Genomic DNA, 24185 nt, shown 5'->3' on the forward strand with positions numbered 1-24185 from the left:
ATAACTAAACCTAAGATATACGAACCTACTTACTTGTTTCCGACCCCCCCCCCCCCCAATACTCCCACGGAATCCAAATTCATCACCTACAACTTCCCAACCCCAAAAAGAAAAGAACCACTATTTTAAATGAGAATATGATGTTCTGTACACAAAATGCAAATGAAGAGAATTCTGGAAAACATGGAGAAAAAAGAAGAAATGAACAGAAACAAACTTTTCAATTGGATGCTGACAAGAACTAAGCCATGAATTAATGCAGCAACAGTCATACTTTTCCAGATTGGATCAACTGGGGCACAATTCTCAATACAGTTGAAGAAGGGATTGCAAATCCAACACCTGCTGATGTCCCTGTTGTACCAAAAAAGAATCAGTAATAGCACAAGAGGATAAATTTCGAACAATAAATAAGTGTATCTTTTCAATTCCTCTCGATCTTCACAGTCTATAACACACACCACAGTGGAAAAATTATTCACCTGTCTGAGTGAATATTGCCGTGTTAATCCCAATCAAGTTTCCTTTTGAATCTAACAAAGGACCTCCGCTGAAAAGATATACATTTATTAGCAGTTGGAAAAGAAAAGGAAAAAAGGACCTCTAAAAAATTTCAGCATCAGAGGCAATGCATTTGATACCAAGGCAAGTACAAGTTCAGCAAAATAAACCTGTTCCCAGGGTTGATGGCTGCGTCTGTTTGAATTCCTCCGCTAATTGTCACTCCAGTTTGACTATATATATCTCGATTCAGTCCACTGATAACCCCAACAGTGAGTGTATGATCAAACCCAAAAGGATTTCCAATGGCTAAACATTGCTGGCCAACTCTCAAAGAAGCAGATTCCCCAACTCTAATTGGCCTCAACAGGTCTTCAGAAGCTTCCACCTAGCATTTTAGGATGCAGTGTCATAGTCAGAAATGTAAGCTTGAGTTAGAAAAAACAAAACAGGGAAAATGTCAAAATGCACATCACCGACTGCTATATTGTAAGAAAGTTCCACAAGCAAATAGAACTTCTAAATATATCGATTCCATATGAGTAAAAAGGACGATTTAAAAAATAGGGAATGCAGCTCTTCCTTGATGCATAATCATTAACGCACATAATCCACTTGGATTACTAAGGAAATACAATAAAAGCATCCTCCCCTTACAGTTCCTCCTCCCAATGTTCCAAAGAAACCACTATGCATTACAGTGTTATTCTCACCATATCTAACCACTTATCTCTCTGAATCTCTTTTGCTTTGTCATTTATTTCAGAAAATCTCATCCCACTACTATCCCCTTCATTTGAATCTCTTTTGCTCTATGTCGTTTATTCAGAAAATCTCATCCCACTACTATCCCCCTCATTTGTTTGCACTTATGGAGATTTGAATCTTAATGATCCAGATCTCAGTCATTAAGTGTGTTTATCTTAATCATACAGATTTTAACCATTAAATTCGTCTGTTCTTTTCATTTTACAATCACTTAATGCGTCTGAACAGATCTTTTTTCTTTTTCTTTTTTTGAGACTGGTACCAATATATTAAGAAAAAAAGGCACTAAGGCAGTGCAAAACCATATGTACCGGGGGGGGGGGGGGGGGGGTATCAAAACTGATCCACCAGACTTACAAAAAACCTAACATGTCAACCAGGGACTCTGTATTCTCCACATGCCTTTCTTTACACCAAAAATAAAACAAAAGAATACAATTCATCTTAACATTCTGAAGAGTATTGTATCTATCTTCAAAAACTCTTGAGTTCCTCTCTGTCCACACTGTCCACCATACACAAGCAGGTATCACCCTCCACCATGTCTTCTGACTGACTACCCCTCCAATGTTATTCCAGGACTTTAGAAGCTCCAGAGTAGTTGCATGCATTGTCCATCTGAGGCCCACAATGTTAAGGAACAATTGCCATAATTGACTAGTGATAGGACAATGCAGGAACAGATGACTGTTGGTCTCTAGATCTGTGCCACATAACAAACATCTCGAGCATAACAGAAATCCCATTCTTTGTAGGTTTTCTTGGGTTAAACAAGCTTCTCTTGCTACCAGCCATGAGAAACAAACCACCTTAAAGGGAGCTTTTGCTTTCCATATGTTCCTCCATGGCCATCCCATTGTATGCTGATCTGCATTTGTAAGCATGAAATAGGCAGATTTGACAGTGTATACCCTGTTCTTGCAACAGTGCCATAATAAGGTGTCCTCATTTTCATTGAGTCCTTTGAACCCTCCCAAAACCTTAAAAATATCGGCAATTCTCCCCATTTCCCAGTCATTCAGACCTCTTCTGAAAGTGATATTCCAACCATGCTGGCCCCAAGCTGCTTCCATTTTAATATGAGGCATGTTTGCAATACTGAAAAATTCTAGAAACATCTCTTTAAGTGGTCCATGCCCAAGCCAATTATCATTCCAAAATAGTGTCTTCCTACCATTACCCACCCTTGTGCTAGTGTTAACCAACACAGAGCTCCATAGTTGTCGGATAGATTTCCAAACACCTACCCCATAGGAACTGTTAACAGGGCTAGTGCACCACTACTCAATTTGATTTGACCATATTTCTCCCTTATAACCTTTCTCCACAAAGCATTAGTGTCTGAGTTGTATCTCCACATCCACTTCATAAGTAAACTTTGGTTGTGTGCCTTGAGGTTCCTGAGTCCTAGACCCCCCTGCCTTTTGCTGGTGATAAGTGAGTTCCACTTTACCAAATGTATGGCTCTTTTATCTTTGTTGCCCTGCCAGATAAAATTCCTCCTAAGTGCATCGATTCTTTTCCTCACCTTGGATGGTATCGAAAACAAGGACATGACATAGGTCGGGAGTGCATCCAACACAGTGTTTACCGAGACCACTCTTCCTCCCAAAGAAAGATACTGACTCTTCCAAGTTGCTAGTCTTTTTTCACATCTTTCCAACACTCCGCTCCATATTTCTTGAGCTTTATTCTTGGAGCCTAGTGATAGCCCCAGATAAGTAGTTGCCAAAGATCCCACCTGGCAGCACAAAATTGCAGCTAATACCTGTGTATTATCAACCGTATTAACCGGAAACAAACTACTCTTACTCCAATTAACATGAAGCCCAGAAACAGCTTCAAATATTAGAAGGATTAATCTTAGATGTTTCAGCTGCTCAGCATCAGCATCACAGAGAACTAAGGAGTCATCAGCATACAGTAAATGTGTGGTCCTCAAACTGCTGTCTTCCCTACTTGAGACTGACAAGCCTCTTAGCCAAGCATTCCCCTGGCAATCTGTATCATTTGACCCAAACCCTCCATAGCAATAAGAAACAGAAAAGGGGACAAAGGGTCACCTTGTCTGAGACCTCTTTCTGATGGGAAAAAACCTTCTGGAGAACCATTAACAAGAATAGAGAACCTAACAGTTCTTATACAAAAAGAGATCCAATTAATCCATTTTGCACCAAAACCCATATCCTTTAGAACTTCAGGAGAAAACTCCAGTTTACATGGTCATATGCTTTCTCAATATCTAACTTGCATAGGATCCCTGGAGTTTGCCTTCTAATTCTAGAGTCCGCACATTCATTTGCTATCAATGCAGCATCCATAATTTGTCTGCCTTTGATGAATGTCATTTGGTGACTATTAACCAACTTGTCCACCACTCTTTTCAGCCTCTCTGTCAATGTTTTAGAGATGATCTTATACACACTTCCAATTAGGCTAATAGGTCTAAAATCTCTCAACTCCTTTGCACCATTCTTTTTAGGGATTAGTGCTATATAAGAGGCATTGAAACTCTTCTCAAAGTATTCATTGCAATGGAAATTCTTAATGGTCTTCATAAGATCCTCTTTGACTACCTCCCAACACTTATGAAAAAATCCCATAGTGAATCCATCTGGCCCAGGGGCTTTATCTGACGCACACAGTTTTAAGCTTTCCAATACTTCTTGTTCTTCAAAGTCCCTTTGCATCCACACCCTTTCTTCCTCTGTAATTCTTGTCCCACCCATTATGTTGAAATCAGGCCTCCATGGTTCTGTTTCAGTATACAGATTTTGATAGTAGGCTACAATCTCCCTTTTAATATCATCTGGATTAGTAATGACTTCCCCTCGAACTTCCAATTTATCTATGTAGTTGAATCTTCTGCGAGAGTTTGACATTTTCTGAAAAAATTTGGTGTTTTTATCTCCCTCTTTAAGCCACAATGTCCTGGACTTCAGCCTCCATGATATCTCTTCATGTTTTGCTACCTCCTCGAACTCCATGTGAAAACTTGCCTTTTGGAACAATTCATTCTCGTTAAGAGGTCTCTGTTCATGTAAGTTATCTAGAGCTGAGATCTGCTCCAGAATAGCACTCTTCTTTACCTTCAAACTCCCATAATTGTTGGCATTCCATTGCTTCAGCTTTGTTTTCAGACCTTTAAGTTTGTAGGCCAAAACATAATCTGGTCTTCCTTCTATCTGAAAAGAGTTCCACCAGCCTTCCACCCTCTCCGTAAAGCCTTCAACCTCCAGCCACCAGTTCTCAAACTTGAAATAAGACTTTGAGAATTTCCAATCCCCACATTTCAGAGAAATTGGGCGGTGATCGAAGCTAATTCTAGGAAGTAAGGACTGCTTAATGTTACTAAACACCTCATCCCACTCCATAGAGAATAGACATCTATCTATTCTAGAAGAGCATTCTTGATTTTCCTTTTTCGCCCAGGTAAACATTCCCCCTAACAATGGAGGATCTACAAGTTCTAGCTCCCCAATGATCTCTGAAAAATCCCTCATTGCCCTGGTAAACCCACCATTGTGTCTTCTCTCATTTGCAAATCTAGTTGTATTGAAATCCCCACAAACCACCCAAGCCCCCTCGCATACCCCTCTAGAAGCTGCCATTTCCCACCATAATTCCTCCCTTTCCCTTCTAGTTTGTGGACCATACACCCCAGTTAGACACCAATCAAAATCATTATGCAGGGAGTTAATTGTGCAAGTGATGCTGTACAAATCAGAATTAACTAACTCCCCCCCCCCCCCCCCATACTCTTTTATCCCACATAATTAAGATACGACCGCTCCTCCCATTAGCCTCTAATCCCACATAATCTGCCCATCTATTACTACACAAATGTTTGACTATTGTACCACATTCCCCTTCCAACTTTGTTTCCTGAAAGCAATATATGTCTGCTCTCCATTCTTATATCAAAGATTTGATAACCCTTTTTTCATCAACCCCATTTAACCCCCTCACATTCCACGAGATAATGTGTACCTTCATTGGTCACTATTACTTGTGTTTCTCCCCCTGTTTCTCGATCCTCCTTCTTTGAATTTGATCCCAAACGAGGTGAGATTCTTGACCTCCTTAGATCCTTTTTGTTTTGTTGTAGCTGTGGTAGAATTGCTGGGAACACAAAGGTTCTCCTGTCCAACTTCATGAAGAGTGAGAAAGCCTCCCATTCGCAACCCTGGAAATCCACTCTGAACTGTTTGCTTAATTTCACCACGTTTCTGTGAACCCACAAAGAAGCTTCAAGTTCTGCTAACTGAATCTGCATCTCCACAGGAAGAGGGTCCTCCATAGGCCATTGGTGAGGTTGTTCTGCTGTCACCAATTGTAACTCATTCACCCCCATAGCTACTGTTAGCCAAATCCCCAACTTTCTGATTTATACCTTCATCTGTATCTATGTTGCTCACATCTGAAAAGGCAAGGTATAGATCTCCTGAGCTTCTTTGTGATACTTCTTCTCTGTCTTCCTCTACTTCCGCCATCACCAATTTCGTTTGATAGATGTTTGCTTCGATCTCATCTAACAAAGGGTCGTATTTAACCTGTGTATTGGACCTAATTTCAGAGAGAGTTTCCAATAGAAAATCAGGCCCAACAGCTGATTAAGATCCTAATTTCTGAACAGATCTTAGTGATTAAGATTTATAACAAAGTCTTAATATCATTAAGATGTTATATATTCAAGAATTTATGCAAAGATGACGTTTCACCACTACATACACTTTCATGGCTAACCACCACTACCACTACCATCCCTGCCCACCATTATCAACTACCGCCGTCATCCACCATTATAGACTACCACCACCACCACTCACAACCACCATCATCAGTCACAACCACCACGACAGTCAATCACCACAGTCAAGTGTCATCACCACTAGTCACCATTTACTACCATTATCACAACCACCATTACCACAGCAACCACTAAATACTTAACAATTACCATCATCAGCCACCACTATATATCACTAACCACCATTACTAGTCACCACTTCCGTCAACCATCACCATTAACAACTATTACTATCCGCTATCAGCCAAAATTGCCACTTGGCACCCACAACTACCATTGTTAGCCATCACCACCACCGATCACCATATATTTTTTAAAAATATTTTGTTAATATAGTATTAGATTAATTAGTATTTTATTTTGAATTTAATTATTAATTTTTAAATAAAAATAAATTGTATACATTCAGATGCTGATAAAACAAATAATCTTAATTTTTCAATATTCAGTTCTTAAAACAACATCTTAATATGGAGATGTGTATTCAAATTCAGACGTTTAAATCTTAATATTCAGATGTGTATTTAGATTCAGACGTCTTAATCTTAATAAAAACAAATGAAGTTGTTGAGCTCGACCAGCCCGAAGATACTCTTAATATGGTATGATATTGTCTGCTTTGGGCCAAAGCCGTATAGTTATTCATAAAAGGCCTCACACCATTAAGAGATCCCTATACCTCATATGTAAACTCCCAATTTTTTCAGCTACTAATGTAGGACTTTACTCGTACACCCAACAATCCTACCCTCAAACTAAGTTCCACGTGGCCTATCACCATGATCCACGGGTCTCTCCCTCGGACTAAGTTCCACGTGGCCCATTACCACGATCCGCAGGTTAATTTTCGAGTTTCACTGTGTGCCACCCCGATCGTCAAAGTATTTATGGAAACCAAAGCCCGCAACTAGCTTCTTTTTATTTGTGTGCATCTCTGAGCTCGTAAGGGAAAGTAAACCGAGCCCCACGCCATCAATCTGACATCGTCATACTCGTCCTGCCAAACTTATCTCTAGTATCAGTTGTTGGGATGAAAAAACCCAAAGATACTCTTACCATGGTGTGATATTGCCACCTTTCTACATTGAATAGCAAATTTTCTGTGGAATATTTGGATAAAATGGTATATCCTTCCTTTCTGTAAGAATTAACTGGAGTTTCTTCCTGGTGACTTCAAAATGATTATCAACCATTTTAAGCATATGATAATCACGGGAAGTAAGACTCAAAGCTAAACCTTTCGCTGCTAGCAATACCAATCAAGAATGTAGACTCTCAATTTTTTCAGCTACTAATGTAGGACTTTACTCGTACACCCAACAATCCTACCCTCAAACTAAGTTCCACGTGGCCTATCACATGATCCACGGGTCTCTCCCTCGGACTAAGTTCCACGTGGCCCATTACCACGATCCACGGGTTAATTTCCGAGTTTCACTGTGTGCCACCCCGATCGTCAAAGTATTTATGGAAACCAAAGCCCGCAACTAGCTTATTTTATTTGTGTGCATCTCTGAGCTCGTAAGGGAAAGTAAACTGAGCCCCACGCCATCAATCTGACATCGTCATACTCGTCCTGCCAAACTTATCTCTAGTATCAGTTGTTGGGATAAAACAACCCAAAGACACTCTACCATGGTGTGATATTGCCACCTTTCTGCATTGAATAGCAAATTTTCTGTGGAATATTTGGATAAAATGGTATATCCTTCCTTTCTGTAAGAAGTAACTGGAGTTTTTTCCTGGTGACTTTAAAATGATTATCAACCATTTTAAGCAGATGATAATCACGGGAAGTAAGACTCAAAGCTAAACCTTTCGCTGCTTAGCAATACCAATCAAGAAATAGAATGAAGAAATTAGAACAAATGATTGGTTCATTTCCAACGATTACCATGCATTCTAATATGTGCTAGCAGATCCTCAATTGCTTGTGCAGAAGAATTACAATTTAATTAACATGACCAAAAAGTTGAGGCTGGAAGATTACTTGGATTATCAGCTGAAGAGAGACAGATTGAACAGGGAAAAGAAAAATGTAATTGACACTCAAACTACAACTACAAGGAATATAAGAACATGATCACATAACGAAAGCAAGTATTGACCATGAACTTAAGAATCCTCCATCTTTGAACAAAACATGCTTCTGGGAATAATATTTACCTTCAATACAGCAAGATCCTTGGCACGGTCTGCACCAATCAATTTACCCTCAAAATTCTTTTGCACCCTTCAGAAGGAAACAAAATGAAATTAAGAGAGTCAAGGCATTAGATGGAGAGTAGGATGAAAATGCATCATCCCATTTAAGAATATGCAAAATGGCTGCTAAAGCATCAACCGATGAACTTCGTTAAAATAGAATACAACTCACCCTTCTGCAGCGAGAATATTAACACGTGCAACTACTTCCCCACGGCTTGGGTTTCTAGAGAGGGAGTTACCAATCACTGGACATATAAAGAAGACTGTTTAACCAAGAATTGCATAGCCCATCCAATAAACTGAAGCTGATTTTTGAGTCATAGAATTCAATTACAATGAAGCCTTTATTAGGCCCCAACTTTAAGAAACATTCATTTCCTCTTCCGCACCAAAAATTAAATAGTTTGATTCTCATACTCCAAACCCCTTTATTCTTTCTGGGATGCAGGGTGTATATTACACAAATAACTAATGCACTCAGGTACCATATTCAAGTGATCTTACCATGGTAATTAGTAACAATGTGGCCTTCGTTGTCCCAAATCACCCCTGAACCATTTCCTTCAGGAATCTGCCATTTTTTAAACATAAAGAATATATCTTCTTTCAAACACAGATTAATTACTTAATCGAAGGACAAAAAATGTGAGTTGGTTGAGGCACCATATGCATGAAGATTGAAAATCCATGGACATAAGAATCTTTACTTCCAAGTGATTATCAAAGATAAACTACCAAAGAAGTTTAACAAGCATAACACTGAAAGGGAAAAGTAAATGCTTGCACACATCTACAAAAGTTACCTCGACTGCACCAGTAACATTAAGCGTAGGTCTCAAGGTTACATCAAATATGTTGACAACACAGTAGGTATTCTTCTCAAAGAGCTCGACAACTCTTTCCTGCCAAGTAGACACGTATCAAATAAACTGTGATCTATGATCTATATATCAGAATGTAACAAAAACAATAAAGAATAAGTTGAACAGTTGATGAAATTGTACCTCGGAAGGGAACAGTGCTGCGGAAGGAAAAGTAGAAGGTGTAACTTGTTCAACTGTGACAGACGGATCCCCCAAAGCAAGTGCTGTATATTAAAAAAAAAGGTTACATGATTAGAACCATAAAGGATGACAATTCAACTAATGATCAGGATGAAGCAAACTATTATGAAGTTTTGCATTTTTCAGTCGCCAACCACACAAAAGCAGGGGTTTGCTTGGTGGGGTTTGGGGGGAGAGGGCACGCAGAGTTGCATACTTGCAAACCCACAGTTGAGTTTCCTTTTACTATAATCAATCAATTATAGCTCTAGTTGGATGGAGTAAATATATAGACTCTACACATCCATTTAACTCTATTTAAGCTCCATTCTAATACTACTTTCAAAGATTCATCACTATACCCTAAACCCCCCTCCTTTTTTATGGTACTGAGACCAGCTATGTTTTGGGAAGCTCACAGAATCTTCATAATGCTACACTTCAATTAAAGATCGAGCCAAAGGAGAATTCCGCTTTACAAAACAAAAAATCTTTCTTAAGAACCTAGGCGGCTTGCTTTAAAGCGGCGACTTCCTTTTTTGAACATGAAAAGCGGAAAATCCAATATTTAAAAATTGTATTGAGAATGACCAGAAAGGTGGAAACAAGACCAAATATAATTTGATCATTATGAACAAATCCTAAATCTTCATAGATAGAGCCAATCATTATTTCCGAACCGTGGGGTGAAGGAAATCCAATACATAAGGAATATCTTGCTAATTTTAGAATACAATGTAACGAGCTGAAAATGCCAAATATATTCATTAATGTGATCAAATGTGCTAAAAGATATGTGACTTTAATTGTGAGGTCTAACACAGAACTCAAAGCTGGAAAAAGCCTTCAAAGTTGACAAGTGAAAGAAAAAGAAACAAACAGCTAGAATGTGCCAACCTGACAAGTACCTTGAAGGATGATAACATGAATACATGAAAAAGCTTGTTAACAACATCCTGCGCGTGGCTGAAGGAAAGCTTTTCCGTAGTTGTTCAACCAAAGGAGTGCCATTATCTCCACTACCCCTGTAACAATAGTCATTACAGAAAAGAATATGAAATGAAGTGATAATACAAGTATTAGATAGGAACCTCAAGAAAAATTAGAATTACATAGGTGCTGACTTTTATAAACTACCTCATCTAAAAGTTTAAGCAAATAGTGAGGGCAAACATGCCCATATAACAAGCCTTTCTTTTACTGATCAAATAAATAAAATTGCGGTCTTTCTTTTCAAACAAAATAAAAGTTTGTTTACTTCTGAGAGTTTGTTTTGTTTTGTCATTCTAGTATTTTTAATCCACATACTAATAATACCCACATTCTTATTCCAAGTTCTATCCCGCATAAATTTATACAAATATTCTGCATAACTTATGCAGGTACTATCTATAATGGGAAAAAAGTAGCAAGCAGACATTGTACATGATAATGCTGGATTTTATATGGAGATTAAATCTCCAAATACTAAATTCATCTTGTTTTATCATAAATCTGCATTGTTTTCTTAAACTAAGTGTCCAGTTAAACACAGTCATAGAAATTAAAAAGGGAGGAGCAATCTGCAACTTTTATTAATTTCAAGTCTACTACAGTATGTAATATAATGCGGGCAAAGAGTACCTGGGAGTGGAAGCGGTAGAAGGAGGAGGGGAAATGGAGTGCGGAGTAGAGGGATCAGCAGAGCAGGCTGAAGAAATGCTATCGAAGCAGAGCTCTCTACGGCCCAAATATACTGAGTTGTTTGTGATAATGGTTGGTTGTTGATTTCGGTTAGGGTGAAGAGGAGGTGTTGTTTGGTTAGATGATACTATCACTTGCATTTTTAATTTGTGAAGCAAAGCTTCAATTTTGCAGAGTTTGTTCAATGGTTATGGACGAAGAGGGAAAGTGTAGATAAAGAGCTGACAAGTGAAAACTGGGACTGGGATATTTTGCCCCTTGGCCAATGGGCTATTAATTAACTCCTAGGAGTATTTCTTTTATTATTTACACTAAATTATACTATCAATTTAATTTATAGTGTTATAAGATTATTATAAAAATAATAATATCATTCACCTTATAATAATCTTTATATATTTTTATTGCGTAAAAATCTCGCTATTACAACTTTTATTCAACTAAATTGAGATAACAAATTTACTATTTTTATTCATGCATAACACATTATGATTCACCTCATAATGATCTTTATACGTTTTTCGTTGCATAAGAATCTCTGTAATTCAACTTTTTGGATGGAGCTTCATCACTTAGTCTTGGAAGTGTTTTTTTACGAGTGAGGACTGAAAAAGGTAGTGTATACACATACCTTATACTACCTAGTAAAAGTAGAAAGTATGTTTATAATAGACCATCGACTCAGAAAAGGATTTACAACCAAGTGCAAAGCCAAAATTTCTTTTGCACAATTTTTAAAACTAGCAATTAAAAAAAATATAATTTTAAGATGTTGGGTATTTTAAAAATCAGAAGATCCGGGAAGACATAGTTTCTTATGGCGCGCCAGGTGTTTACACCCGTCCAATAAACAGATGACACGTGTCGCTTTATTGAACTACAATTATTAGTATTCCAGCCATAGTTAACCATCATATGTTTTGCACAAATAATATTAAAAATACTTAATAGTCTTGCAAATCTCTGTTATGCTCTTAACCCTAACTTAATAGACAGATATTTTCTTTTGCACATTTTATGTCATCACTCGCTAATGGCCATTACCAACAATCCAACATAAAAGTTTCCTTCTACTAGCTGTAATTACTATTAATTATATAAATATTTTAACATTAAGAAAAATATATCTTTGTACATTATCAGTGTAATAGATCTGAAGATTAACAGGCGAAAATTTTTCACAAAAGTGCACTCTGCTTCGCACAATAAGAACTTTAGGAATTAATTACCATGTATTCCTCCAATTCACATATTTTTGACGGTAATTTTTCATTATGTTTCATTTAGTTGCGGTCCTTAACCAACTAAACTTCATAGCAATACTAACCATTTTACAGTTACTCTCTGTTGAGTTGTTGGGTTGATAAATTCATTCTCAGAGAAGACCAACATTCTGGAGGGCTTATATTTTAACAACTTTATCATAGTTTATGTTGTTTTGGAGTGAGGCAAAAAATGAAGCAATGATAATGCAGAACTTAAGAACTAAAGTAGACATTAGAAGAAGATCGGGAAAAAGGAAAGAAAGTAGAACGACGGAACGACGAAAAACTTATTTCTTTCTAACATTAGTATGATTTTGCCCTTTCTGATTGCTTTCAACTTTCGTTTGATTTTACGAAATCAAAATCTGTTTTTAACCGACGGCTTAAGTCTCTTTTTGGGGATAATTTTTGCAGATTTTTTTAAACTAACAAACAACAACAACTACCCAATAAAATCCCACAGGTGGGGTCTGGGGAGGTATAGGGCAGAGAGAGTGTTTCCGATAGACCCTCGGCTCAGAATTCTTTTAAACTAAAAGGTCTCATTATCAACTTAAAGCATCTCCACACGAAAAAAAAAATAGCAAAATCACCCTGCCTACAGAATGTCGCTCTATCATACAAGGAGAAGAGTTTTGGAATGCTATCTCCTTTACTTAAGTTTTGAATAAAGAATTGTTCAAAAGTAAAACCACAAAAGCATGCCCATCAGCAAAATTCATATGCAAGAGATAAGCCTACAGGAGTTTGGCTTTTTTGGGAGAACATCAAATCAACCGCTTTCATTTGCTTTGAGACTAACCTCTTCCCAGCAAAAAAGGGAAGGAGCTTTTCAACCAATCACAAGTAGGCACTGGCGTATTAATTACTTGATAAACGGACTATATAAGAAAAATGGGAAGGGAATGAGAAGAAAGCCGCGAATCAACTGAGCCGCCAGGTTTGAAAATAAGGTGAATTCCTGTATCTAGTGACCGGTGGCCGGTGGCTGCTGAATGACTGATCAAAGAGCAGTTTTTAACCTAACACCACAATGTGGAGCACATGCTTACTAAAGAAAAGTACAACTTGCCAATCAAATGAGGCTGGGATTAAAGAGTTTCGGGGGCACGAAAACAGCTACCATATTCATCACAGATAAATCTAACAGAAGTTGGCTAGCTACAATATAGGTTTTTAAACTGTCTTATCATATGTCGAAGTTGCCTATGAGGCTGAGTATGCAACAACTGAAAATTATATTTGACACTGATATGAGCAAAGTTTGGAAGAAGGGATAAATAAAAGAGCTAACAAGGAGTTCAACAATCATCCTCATCTTCCTCATCATCGTCTCCCTGGTTGATAGGAATAAAAAATTAGTTGAAAAGCCCATTATATAAGATATTATAACCACCAAACTTCAACTGTCATAGCATTTTCATATTAGAGCATATACAACAACAGCTGAAAAGCATAAAGCATTTAGGCAATTCATTTCAGTCTCCTTAAGGTAATTCATTTTCAACCTCGGCTATGTAGATAACACCCTGCCCATAAGATAAGTTGTGGACATGTTAGATGTAATTTTAGATTAAAATCACTAATTTGACTGTTGTCTGGATCATATAAATCCTTTCTGCAGGATGCATAGACGAGAGGCATTTCTATAGCAAACCTTCAGCACACCTAAAATCATAATTTATTTACCTATGGTTAGAAGTAATGAGCTAGTTTTCTCTAAGGTCTTGTTTCCTTAGGATAAGTCAAACAAATAAACAACTAGGAATATCATATGCAATTTCCTACCTTTGACTTCTGCTAAAGCTTTGACTAAATTTATTGTACTCCAAAAGGCTTGTCTCCCAATTTACCCCAACTCGCTTCCTTTAACAACTTTCTTGACGGTAAAAGATGAATATATGTGTTCGAGAAAAGTCAATTTCTATATCCTGGAGGCAAAGGCACTAAACTACCTCTAAAAGTGTAGATATCTCCCCCACTTCAGCAGAAAAAAGAATTGTACGTTACTTCCCCTAATCCCTCAACTAATCCTCTCATTTATCTGTTGCCTAAGTCCCATCACCTTTTCAGACACGTGTAAATCCTCTTCCTTTTATTTTCATTCTACGGCGATTGACACACTAACTATGAATTTGATCATCGACATTCCCACGTTTCATCACTAATTCCGAAGAAATCCTAACAGAGTCAACTTCACTACCAATGCATCATTTTCCATGTCACTCTATGACTAAGTTGCTCCGACACGACAGTTTAGGTGCCGCACCAGTGTCGACACGACACTAGTATGCATTTGGGTATGGGATCCGTACCGGATCTGGTCAAACAATTTTCGATACTTTGACCACGACGAACGGAGAAATTCGAGACGAGATACAATTTGATTCTCGAAATTAGAACCAAAACTAGGGAAGAAAATAGTATGCCTTATCTAGGAAGTCAATCATTTACTTATCTACAACTTGAGAATGAAAAAGAAAACCACACTTTACAAGCTATACGTAAGTATTCCTCAAAATTTCTCATAATTTAGAGATATTTTTATACTTTTTATTTTTTTGAATTATTTTTAGCTGGATCCTCGCATCCGTATACGTACTAGGATCTATATCCCTGAATCTTAGAATTTACATCTCGAAGGATCCGGCCTCTAGATCCGCGCCCGTGTCGGACACCCGCACCCGTGTCGGACACCCGCACCCGTGTCTGAGCAACTTAGCACTATGAAACTTGTGTTATACTGGCTGTAGCATCTTGAAAGGAAAAGGTTATGTATGGAGTCAAGACTCAGAGTAGTAGTACCTAGGCTGATAAAATTCAAGGCAATAAAAATTCAGATCTAAATGACTAACCCATGACCTATGCACCATCTATTTAGTGAATAAAGGTTTCAAATTTTAACAAGGAACAGTGAGATAGGAATGCACCAAAGGACAGCAACAACATCATAGTACATTTAAACCCCCCCAAAAAATCAGAAGATTTGATAGGCAAGTCAGAAAAGCTTAGCACAAAACTAGAAGGTCCAAATCAAGCAACTATAAAAAGGAAAGTAGTATAATCTAATCAATGTTTACCTCTTCATCGTCCTCGTCTCCATCGGATTCTTCTTCATCAGCTTCCTACAAACAAAGCACCAAGTTTCTCTTAGCTTGAAGAAGAAAGAAGGTTGGGAATCACGTCACATAACCTAGAAAGGAAGGTAACATGTTACATTGTTAAAATATTTCAGTGGATTGGACCATAAGTCGTCCTTAATTATCTCTCCCACCTGCAGTCACATGGAAACATATAAAATACCTGAAAGAAGCTGAGCTTTTGGATAGACTTAAATTTGTTGCACTATATAATGTTTAAGTCTCTGATAAGAAATTCGGAAAAATAACAAAAGATGAAATAATCTCAGCAATCGTTTACATAAATTGCCATAATTAGGAACTCATCAAACGATGAGCAATAAGGGTGCAACATAGTAAATAGTCTCAAGCAGTCGAATATAGCAATTACCTCATCACTAAGCCCATCTGCAATATCTTTTAGCTGAGTTTCAGAAAACCAACTAAAAAAGCTGCATCCATCAGCATATGGTTATTGGTGATACGATATACAGTAAGAAAAAAATCTAAGATACTTTTCTCACCAGATCAGAAGTTGGACTACATGTTAACATCTTGGAAAATTTAACCAAGCAATGCATGGAACAAAAATCAGTAAATAAGAACTTCCTTAGTACACCTTGTTATTTCCCAACAATGCTTTCCTAAAAAAATCTTTGCAACTGCTTAGAGTCACTTTGTTCACAAACATCAGGATCACACCTCAAAACGTGGAATTAGCATGCCAAGAAGGTCAGATAAATCTCAAAAAAGTGAGTGACAACTACCTTTCCTCAGACGGTGGCCGCTTGTTTCCTTTCTTCTCAGGAGTACCGCCATTAGCCGCACCCTTCAAATTACAACTATTAATCATGTTTCCATGGAAGAGGGGTCTGAAGGAAGAAGAAATGGAGGGTTCTAACATAACAAGTTACACAGGTATAGCCATTACCATGCCTTCCTTCCACTTAATAGCCGTACCAGTTACCGTCGTTGTTCCTTCATCTAGAAATGTATATGTCTTAACAAGTTCCGTATCTTCAAAGTAAGGATTTGGTTTGAATTTCTGAAGGTTGAAGAAAAAATAGAAAGCCGGTCAGCAGCAACTTTATGCAAACTCTGTGATATGATGCCAGCTATTGATGCATATTTAATGCAACCTCTGGTAGAGGAGTGTTTTATAGACAAAAGAACTTACAAAAGTAAGGGAGTAACCGGATGTAACATCTTTGAAATCCTCCACGTCAAGAGAATCCAAGTACTTGAAGATCTAAATCAAAGGAAGAAGAGTGTCGCAATTACTAATTTAGCAGCTATTATAATGTCAAGGAAAGAACATACCATCCTCGCATGACATCTCAAAGAACAGCAACTTAACAACAGGCTCAGAACTAAGGGAATATCACAAAATGATGGACTAGATGACATCTAGGTCAACAATTAAGAGATCTCCTAGTAAGTTTCTCCAACAAATTGAAGTTGAATTACAAGTCAAACCTTCTGATCTTCCTCATTCAAAAGCTCGCTAAGTGCAGGGTGACTTAAGAACTGCATAGACAAAATTAATTAACAGATAGAAAAGTTAGGTTGCTCGATTTTCCACCACATGAATGCTAACTGAAATCTGGAAAGAAATAGACTGGACTTACGGCAGTCAACCAAAAGTCAGGAATGGATTTGATGACCTCATTTCTTTTCTCATAAGCAGGCCTCCTTATCTCATTATACTTCCGTTCAATTTCTAATACCTCCTCACTAGCTTGTTCATTAACCTGCACAGTGCCAATCAAAAATGGATGCTCATGAGCTATACATAAACTATTTGCAGCATTTACTAAACAAATTTGGATGCAGTTATTACTCAATTAATTAATAGGTACTTGAACCAGTTTTGTTGAGCCAGTAACTCTTTTCTAATGCTTTGTTGAATACACAAGGAAAGCAGATTCTCAAAGAATACATATGGATATAGAGCTAATAAGAACTGGATAAACCTATACTTTTGAGTCAGTTGACCGCAAATGATTTTGCTAATGCATATTCTTTACTGCTTTTTCATCCGCCAAATGCATGTCATTGAAATATTAAAGCAGATTCACGAAACACGGGTTTAAAAACTAAAAATTTCGATGCCACACTTAAAACTGACTGTTGATGAACCCATAAACCCACAGCAAAACCATTAGCTTTTTTTTAATTGTACTCAGATTACCATATTTTCAAATCATCGTCATGCGCTTGCCCATCACGAAAAGCTCAGACCCTGCCAACCAAGTGCCAAAGAAAAGAAGAGAAACAAAGGAGGAAAGAACTTTGTATTTTGGTAACTCTCTAGGAGCCATTATTAATCTTGAATGATATTAATAGATTCTACAGCAATAGAGACTTTATATTCTTTCTTGTAACAGGAAATCCGAAGCATAATCTTTTACATTAATTATTCATATCATACTCATGATTAAATAAGTAAAAGACATGTTGATAAGAAAAGGAAGATAAATAAATAAGAGAATAACCGCCAGATTGGCAACAAACTTCTGAAAGTTAGTGTGATATCTGTCGACTAGTTGGCAAATCTGAAATATCAACTGGGCAGGCTGGCAGTGACTTCAAGAAAATCTTTGGAAAAAAAACATTTTAACAAAATGATTAAAACATTGAAATGAACCTTGCAAAAGACGTGGTACTATTGGGGTCTAGCCCAAACTTAACCATGGCAACATGATGGGGATTAAGATGTTAACCTTTTACCTATAGCAAAAAAGTTGCTACCCGGAGCCATTTAAAGGGAACAGCCTTGGTGGTTTATTTTGGTTTATAAGAGCGTGCCAGCTAGGCCATCTTTATCGACACGGCGATACATTGCAATGACCCATAAAGAATAAAATCTGTACTTGCCAAAAAAAGATGTGTATATGTACTCCCACATTGAGCATATGTAAGTCATTAACATGAGATTTAGGTATTTCTAGAACAGCTTTTTTGTTGAAAGGTTCGGACCAAGAAGCACAGACAAATGCTGGAAATATAACACAAAATAATACTCCTATTCAATTTATGAGGTGTAGTTTGATTGAGCATGGAGTTTAAACAGAAAAAAGACTTTTGGAACTTGTGGATTTAAACATGTCATGAGTTTTTTGTAGCTGTAGAAGCATGTCATTAAGGTAATTATATGGCAAGGTTAAATTTTTTCCAAATACAGAAAGGTGTCTATCTTTTTGGAGGACTAATAAGGAAATAGTGCCACATATAACAGAACGGAATATAACGTCTACACTAAATATCTCAATTTGTAATTATATGCCCCAAAGTTGGGCACTTGTTAAATGGATAATAGAATAGGGCCGAGTCAAAGTCTGCTGATATTTCAGACATACCGAAACAGAATCCAAGTTATTTTCGTTCAAGACTAGTAACGTTTAATATTTGAACTAGATACAGATACCCTGCTCTGTTAAACAATTATGCATCAATCAAAGATCCAATTCATTTCCCAAAAAGTATGTGTGTGTCTGTGTCCAATAGGAAAATGAGCATTCATCAGTTATTAACAATCACGTCCCTATGCTCTAATCAGGACTGATTGAGATAGAAAAGAGTCAGTTTAGCAATTTTTCATATAGCAATCCAAGTAGTTCACTACATGATTTATTACCATTATACGTCTTCGCTATTTTTCTGTCAAATTTTTTCCAAGCCCTTCGCCTTTCTTTTTTGAATCAGCAAGCATAGGTCACGACCCTTGAGCCTCCAGTCTCATAACAGTATTTGGCACAAAAAGATTGTTCCTTTACTTCCTAATCGTTCATGAGTCGGATTTGCTCGTTTTTCACACCTTTTATTTCGCTCGCCTGATTCCCTCTCCTCTTCCCAAAAAGATGTTACTTACTATTTTCAATAAAGAAGGACATCGTGTTTTATTGTGTGGTTCATCTGTCTGTGATCCAGCATTAATTGTTTATTTCAAAGCCACTTAATACTTCTTTATGGCTCATCTTTATGGTTCGAAGACACTCTAAGACAAGTACATTGTAAATTAGAGGGATCCAGGGTTTCAGCAGATAAAGTTACCCTGCCACTTTGAATGTGGCTGCCAGTGGATTTGGTGAAAGATTGCAGATTAGCAAGCCACAACGAATAATAGCTGACAGATTTCTATGAGAAGAGGGAATTATGGTTCATGGAAGACGAGACAAAGGAAATTTGAGGAAGGAATAGAAGAAGGCGACAGAAATTGATGGGAAATATACACATAGAGAATCAGAAAGTGCTAGAATTTCACATTGGTTGAGTGTATGTGATGGAGTCTCTTTATATGGTCTAGGACAACATTCACCTCACGAGCTAACTTTTGGGTTGAGTTAGGCTTAACCGATAGTACTCCCTAACAAGCTTCTGACAATTTATTGTAATCCTATTTATACGATCACCACCAACAGTGACACGTCATTATAAAATCTAGCTGCAGAGATGAGGCGCCTTAGTTTTTCCAAAAAGGTACTCTTTTGAAGGTGAAGTATATTAAAAGCAAGCAATTTCGAAAGGCTGCCATTTGGTTACAACATCACAACTCAAAGGATCCACAACTAAGCCCCGACCCCTCTTTTGTTCCATTCGGTCCATCACTATACGATAAGAAGTTACAAGTACACTACTCCTAGCAAAAGAATTCCCAACTTGGCTTCGCGTCCCTTTGTCATTTACGGTGTTAAGAAAAATCCAAAAGGATAATTAACCAAATAATCATTTCCAATTACAGAGGAACATAACAAATACAACAAGTTTCAGATTTTTTTCCTTCTTTACACTTAAAGCAGTCTACCCACTCTACATTTTCTCGAACAACATCTTAGCTTATAGTAAATTCAAAAAAAAAAAAAAAATGATCCTAATACAGCATACCATGGGAATGGAAAAAGTAATAAAAGAAAGAGAATGGCAACAATCAGTCAAATCAAGAGTCCAATTTGTTCTGTTTGGGCACAAAGCTAACAAAAAAAAAGTCTTTGCTTACTCTTGAACAAGTGAATCAGCAACAAAAAAAAATAACAAAAAAAACAACCCCCATAATGCAGAAGCATATATAAAAGCAGTAACAATTCAAAACACAAGGCCAAAAAAAAAAAAATTACTCCACTAAATTCCACAATCAAGGACTCATAGGAAAGCTCAGAAAAAATAACATGCATTATATAAAGAGTTATGAATTAAACCTTTTCAAGCTCATCTTGAACTTCCTGAAGCTTCTCGATGGAGAGAACAAGCTCAGTGTCAATTTGATCGGCGTTTTCCTCCACACTTGTCTTTGATTTCTTCGCCTGGTCAGCCACCATTTTCAGCAACCCTAGAGCTGGTCCTTCTAAAACCCTAATCTAAGGCTGCCAAGATGAAGAAGAATGGACAGCGATTTTCTGATGTTTGTGTATTTGCACACTATATACGATGATTTTTTCTAACTACTCTTTGGTCTTATAACATTCTCTGTCATCCTCGTATGTTTAAGTTCACTGTTCTCCTGTTAAATGTGTCTGTCTGCCGTGTCATAACACTTTCAACTGAAGACACTTTTCCTAACAGCTTGTTTGCATGTTACTTATCATTTCATAATGTATCGTATCGTATTGTATTGTATTGTATTATATCGTTTGATGAATACAATGTTTGGATGGATTGTGTCGTTTTGGCGTCGTTTCATGGTATCACGCACCTCTGATATGATGAATAAACTTGTAATATTATAAAAAAAATATGATACTGTATATAAAAAGGTAGGTAAATGATAAAATAAAATTATTTAATAATAATGAAGGGTGAGATTGAGAGCAAAACACAAGGAAACGATGCGACCACACCAAATCGGTCGTTACATAAAGTAACACATTTCATCGTTACGTAACGACGCATTTAACGATACGATACAATAAAATTTAAGTAACAATCAAAACAAAAAATGTATTTAAAGTAACAATACGATACGATACGATAGGTAACAACCATCCAAACAAGCTGTAAACTATAAAGAAACCTTTTATTATAATGTAAATAATAAACAATAATTTTATAAGTTTTGTGAGTATTTATGTTAGATTAGGAGCGGCATGTGGGCCGGTCCGGGCCCTAAACGGGCCAAGTGGGCTGGTCTAAACGGGCCCCGTCCCAGGCCGGTCCCTATATAAACGGGTCTATCGGTCCCGGGCTAAACGGTTTTTTTGTAGGAACCGGCCCGAGACCGGCCCTGTGAACTCATGGTCTCGGCTTAACGGGTTGGGGTCGCGGGCTAAGTGGGCTACCCAACTGCTAAATAGTGATTTTTTTAAAAAAAAAAATTAAATAGAAAGATGTTAAAAAATATCTAAGGCAATGCCTTGTAAATTTATTATATAATTGTGACCTAAATTTTTAATTCAAATTTAAAGATAAAAATATTGTAAAAAGATCTTCAAAGCAATGCCTTGTAATTTTATTATAGCATTAAAAAAATATGGCAATATCTTTCTTAGTCTTCCTCCCCTTATGGAATGAGCATAACAAGGTGCTAATACCATCATTGAGAAGAAAAAGAAACTAATCAAGTTGTGCCAAAATACAAGGTACATAATACATACTAATTTTTGTTCATACAAGTTACATGGTATCTCTTACAAACTTCATAAATCCTTCAAGTTCTGGAGGAATTTCCGTTGATGATGGCGGAAAAGTAGCTTGGTCATCGCCGCTTCCATTGTCGGGCGAAGCAGCATCCTCCGCAAGTTCAGCTAGCATTTCTTCGTAAGTTTCGTCTTCGTCTGGTTGTGATTCAGCAAGTCCAAAATTTCTTCTTCCGAACGAATCCAATCTCTGAAAAGTACTGATTTTTCCAAGCTCTCCCTGGTAGACGCTCTATAATCACCGATTTGAAGTTTTGCTTGACTGAAAGCGCTCTCCGATGCCATTGTTGAAGCTTGAATAGTTAAAATGTCTCGGTCCATCCTTGAAAGAACTGAAAAGTGTTTTTCTTTGTCCTTCCACCATTGCAAAAGATTAAAGGAGCCGTCGAGATTCACTTCCTCAATTCTCTACGACAAATGAACTTCAAGCTTACTTAGTTGTGAAAAATCATTACTACTAGAACCTTGAAAACCCCTAAACCTCGCCAAACACTAAGTGCTCTTACTCCCGCGGTTCTTTTAGATGATTGAGAATCAGAAGAAGAAGGAGTTGGAACATTTGTCTAGCATGATTTAATGCAACTTGATAAGCATTATAAATAGTTTGAGCATTTAGTCTAATTGAGGCTATTGCTTCCGGAAGTTGAGCCAACTCATCATCTTCAAGTGCTAAACCATTATAAACAGTTTCATACCAAATTGAGGACCTCCTAATTTCATACAAGGATTTAACAAAGCATCGATACCATAAATAGGGAGAATAGGGAAAAAATATTTTTTAAAACTTTTTTCTCATAAAATCAATAGCAAGTTTATAAATTTTTCCACCCTCTGAAAAATGAGCAAACAAAATTTGCAAGTTCTACCATATAAACTAAACAGTTAGAAATAGTAGGATAATATTGCCCAGAAAATTCATTTGTAGCAATATAAAATTTTTCTAAAAAATAACAAGCATTTTAGCATTAGCTCAGTCCTCATTCATAAGGTGCTCATCATCATCACTTACATGTGCATTAAACGTTGAGTTTATGGGGTTTCTGTATTCATATGCAACAACCAAACTTTCATACATGTAATTCCATATAGTTGGACAAGGTTTAGGAACCTTTCTTTCTCTTAGTCCACATTCATCGCATCTTTTAAAATATTCTCTAAGTCTACTTCTACAGTTTGAATAAAAAGTCAGTTAAGAGCCATTTTAACCTTTTCAATTTGAATAATTAAAATTCTCATACCATCACCCACAATTAAATGGTAAATATGACAAATACATCTAACATGAAAAATGTTACTAAATGCAGGATTTAGCGTAGTGGTAAGCAAGTGTATAACATTTGTGTTATTAGTAGCTTAGCATTATCCATTAAAACCGACATTATTTTATCACTAATGCAAAAATATCTGCAAATATCTGTAACTGTGCTAGCAATAGAATGCCCTATGTGACGTGAAGAAATTATTCTATAAGCAGGACTAGATCCAGTTGAGTTTCATCAAGATCAATTCCCCCATCATCATTTTCATCAATAGTATTATAATTATTAAAATAAAGAGCATTCATTAATTCATTGTTTAATTGTTCACAGACTGCAATATTATGACAGAATTGACTCACGATAAATTGTAATAAACTACTATCGCTATCAAAAATAGTAGGTGTAGGACAGATATGGGATTTGGTTTGGGGAGCCGGGGGCAGGGGAGGAGGAACATCATGACCACTAGATTCGCTACTATTGAATTTTCCCTTATTCTTATTTTTACCAAAAATATTTTTTGAGGAATCCATCTTAATTAATCAAGTAATAGCAAATAAATAAAACAAACAAAACTATAATATTAAAATTTAAGAGTTGGAACGAGTTTACCGAATTGAAGAATAACTTGTTGAAAACTGATTATCGTGAAAGACTTCAATTCACCAACTTCACAATTTTTTCACAAATTGTAACAACCTCAATATTTTGTTACTATTTTTTGGAATAAATTAAGCAATAGTAGCAAGTATAAAGAAAATTAGAGAGAGATTGTAATAGATTGATAATAATTTTATAAGAAAAATAAAAGAATAAGGGGGTATTTATAGTTGAAAATAGGGAAAAAGTATAAATATTAAAAGTTTGGGATTATAACAAAGTTTGGACGGGGGAGGAGGG

General features: G+C 36.8%; 2 protein-coding genes across 3 annotated transcripts in view; both read right to left on the bottom strand.

The window, feature by feature from the left end:
* LOC109236787 (protease Do-like 8, chloroplastic) overlaps window positions 1-11263 on the bottom strand; it is a 12462-nt gene extending 1199 nt beyond the window's left edge. For both annotated transcript variants that reach the window (XM_019403008.1, XM_019403007.1), the window contains exons 1-10: window positions 10954-11263; window positions 10228-10355; window positions 9292-9374; window positions 9091-9189; window positions 8792-8858; window positions 8457-8532; window positions 8246-8312; window positions 672-889; window positions 483-550; window positions 275-354 (exon numbers count right to left, since the gene is read on the bottom strand). In XM_019403008.1, coding sequence (XP_019258553.1) covers window positions 275-354; window positions 483-550; window positions 672-889; window positions 8246-8312; window positions 8457-8532; window positions 8792-8858; window positions 9091-9189; window positions 9292-9374; window positions 10228-10355; window positions 10954-11153 — 1086 coding nt within the window. In that variant the 5' untranslated portion in view covers window positions 11154-11263. The remainder of the gene's footprint in view (window positions 1-274; window positions 355-482; window positions 551-671; window positions 890-8245; window positions 8313-8456; window positions 8533-8791; window positions 8859-9090; window positions 9190-9291; window positions 9375-10227; window positions 10356-10953) is intronic.
* A 2075-nt stretch (window positions 11264-13338) lies between these two features.
* On the bottom strand, window positions 13339-20910 carry LOC109236789 (NAP1-related protein 2-like). Its single transcript, XM_019403009.1, has 10 exons — window positions 20593-20910; window positions 17026-17148; window positions 16874-16924; window positions 16575-16646; window positions 16329-16442; window positions 16165-16226; window positions 15789-15849; window positions 15496-15552; window positions 15359-15403; window positions 13339-13615 (listed from the first exon to the last, which is right to left on the bottom strand). The coding sequence occupies exons 1-10, from the start codon at window positions 20710-20712 to the stop codon at window positions 13580-13582; spliced, it is 741 nt and encodes a 246-aa protein (XP_019258554.1). The 5' UTR covers window positions 20713-20910; the 3' UTR covers window positions 13339-13579.
* Window positions 20911-24185: the final 3275 nt, after the last annotated feature.

This window comes from Nicotiana attenuata, unplaced genomic scaffold, assembly GCF_001879085.1.
Source record: "Nicotiana attenuata strain UT unplaced genomic scaffold, NIATTr2, whole genome shotgun sequence".
Taxonomy (NCBI): Eukaryota; Viridiplantae; Streptophyta; class Magnoliopsida; order Solanales; family Solanaceae; genus Nicotiana; species Nicotiana attenuata.

Bases quoted from the DNA above. Each gene is read 5' to 3' on its own strand.
- LOC109236789 (XM_019403009.1), bottom strand. From the start codon at position 20,712: ATGGTGGCTGACCAGGCGAAGAAATCAAAGACAAGTGTGGAGGAAAAC. The intron at 16,443-16,574 runs GTAAGTTCTTTT...TTCAACCTTCAG, and splicing joins CCGGTTACTCCCTTACTTTT to AAATTCAAACCAAATCCTTA. The intron at 13,616-15,358 runs GTAAACATTGAT...CCTATCAACCAG, and splicing joins GAGACGAGGACGATGAAGAG to GGAGACGATGATGAGGAAGA.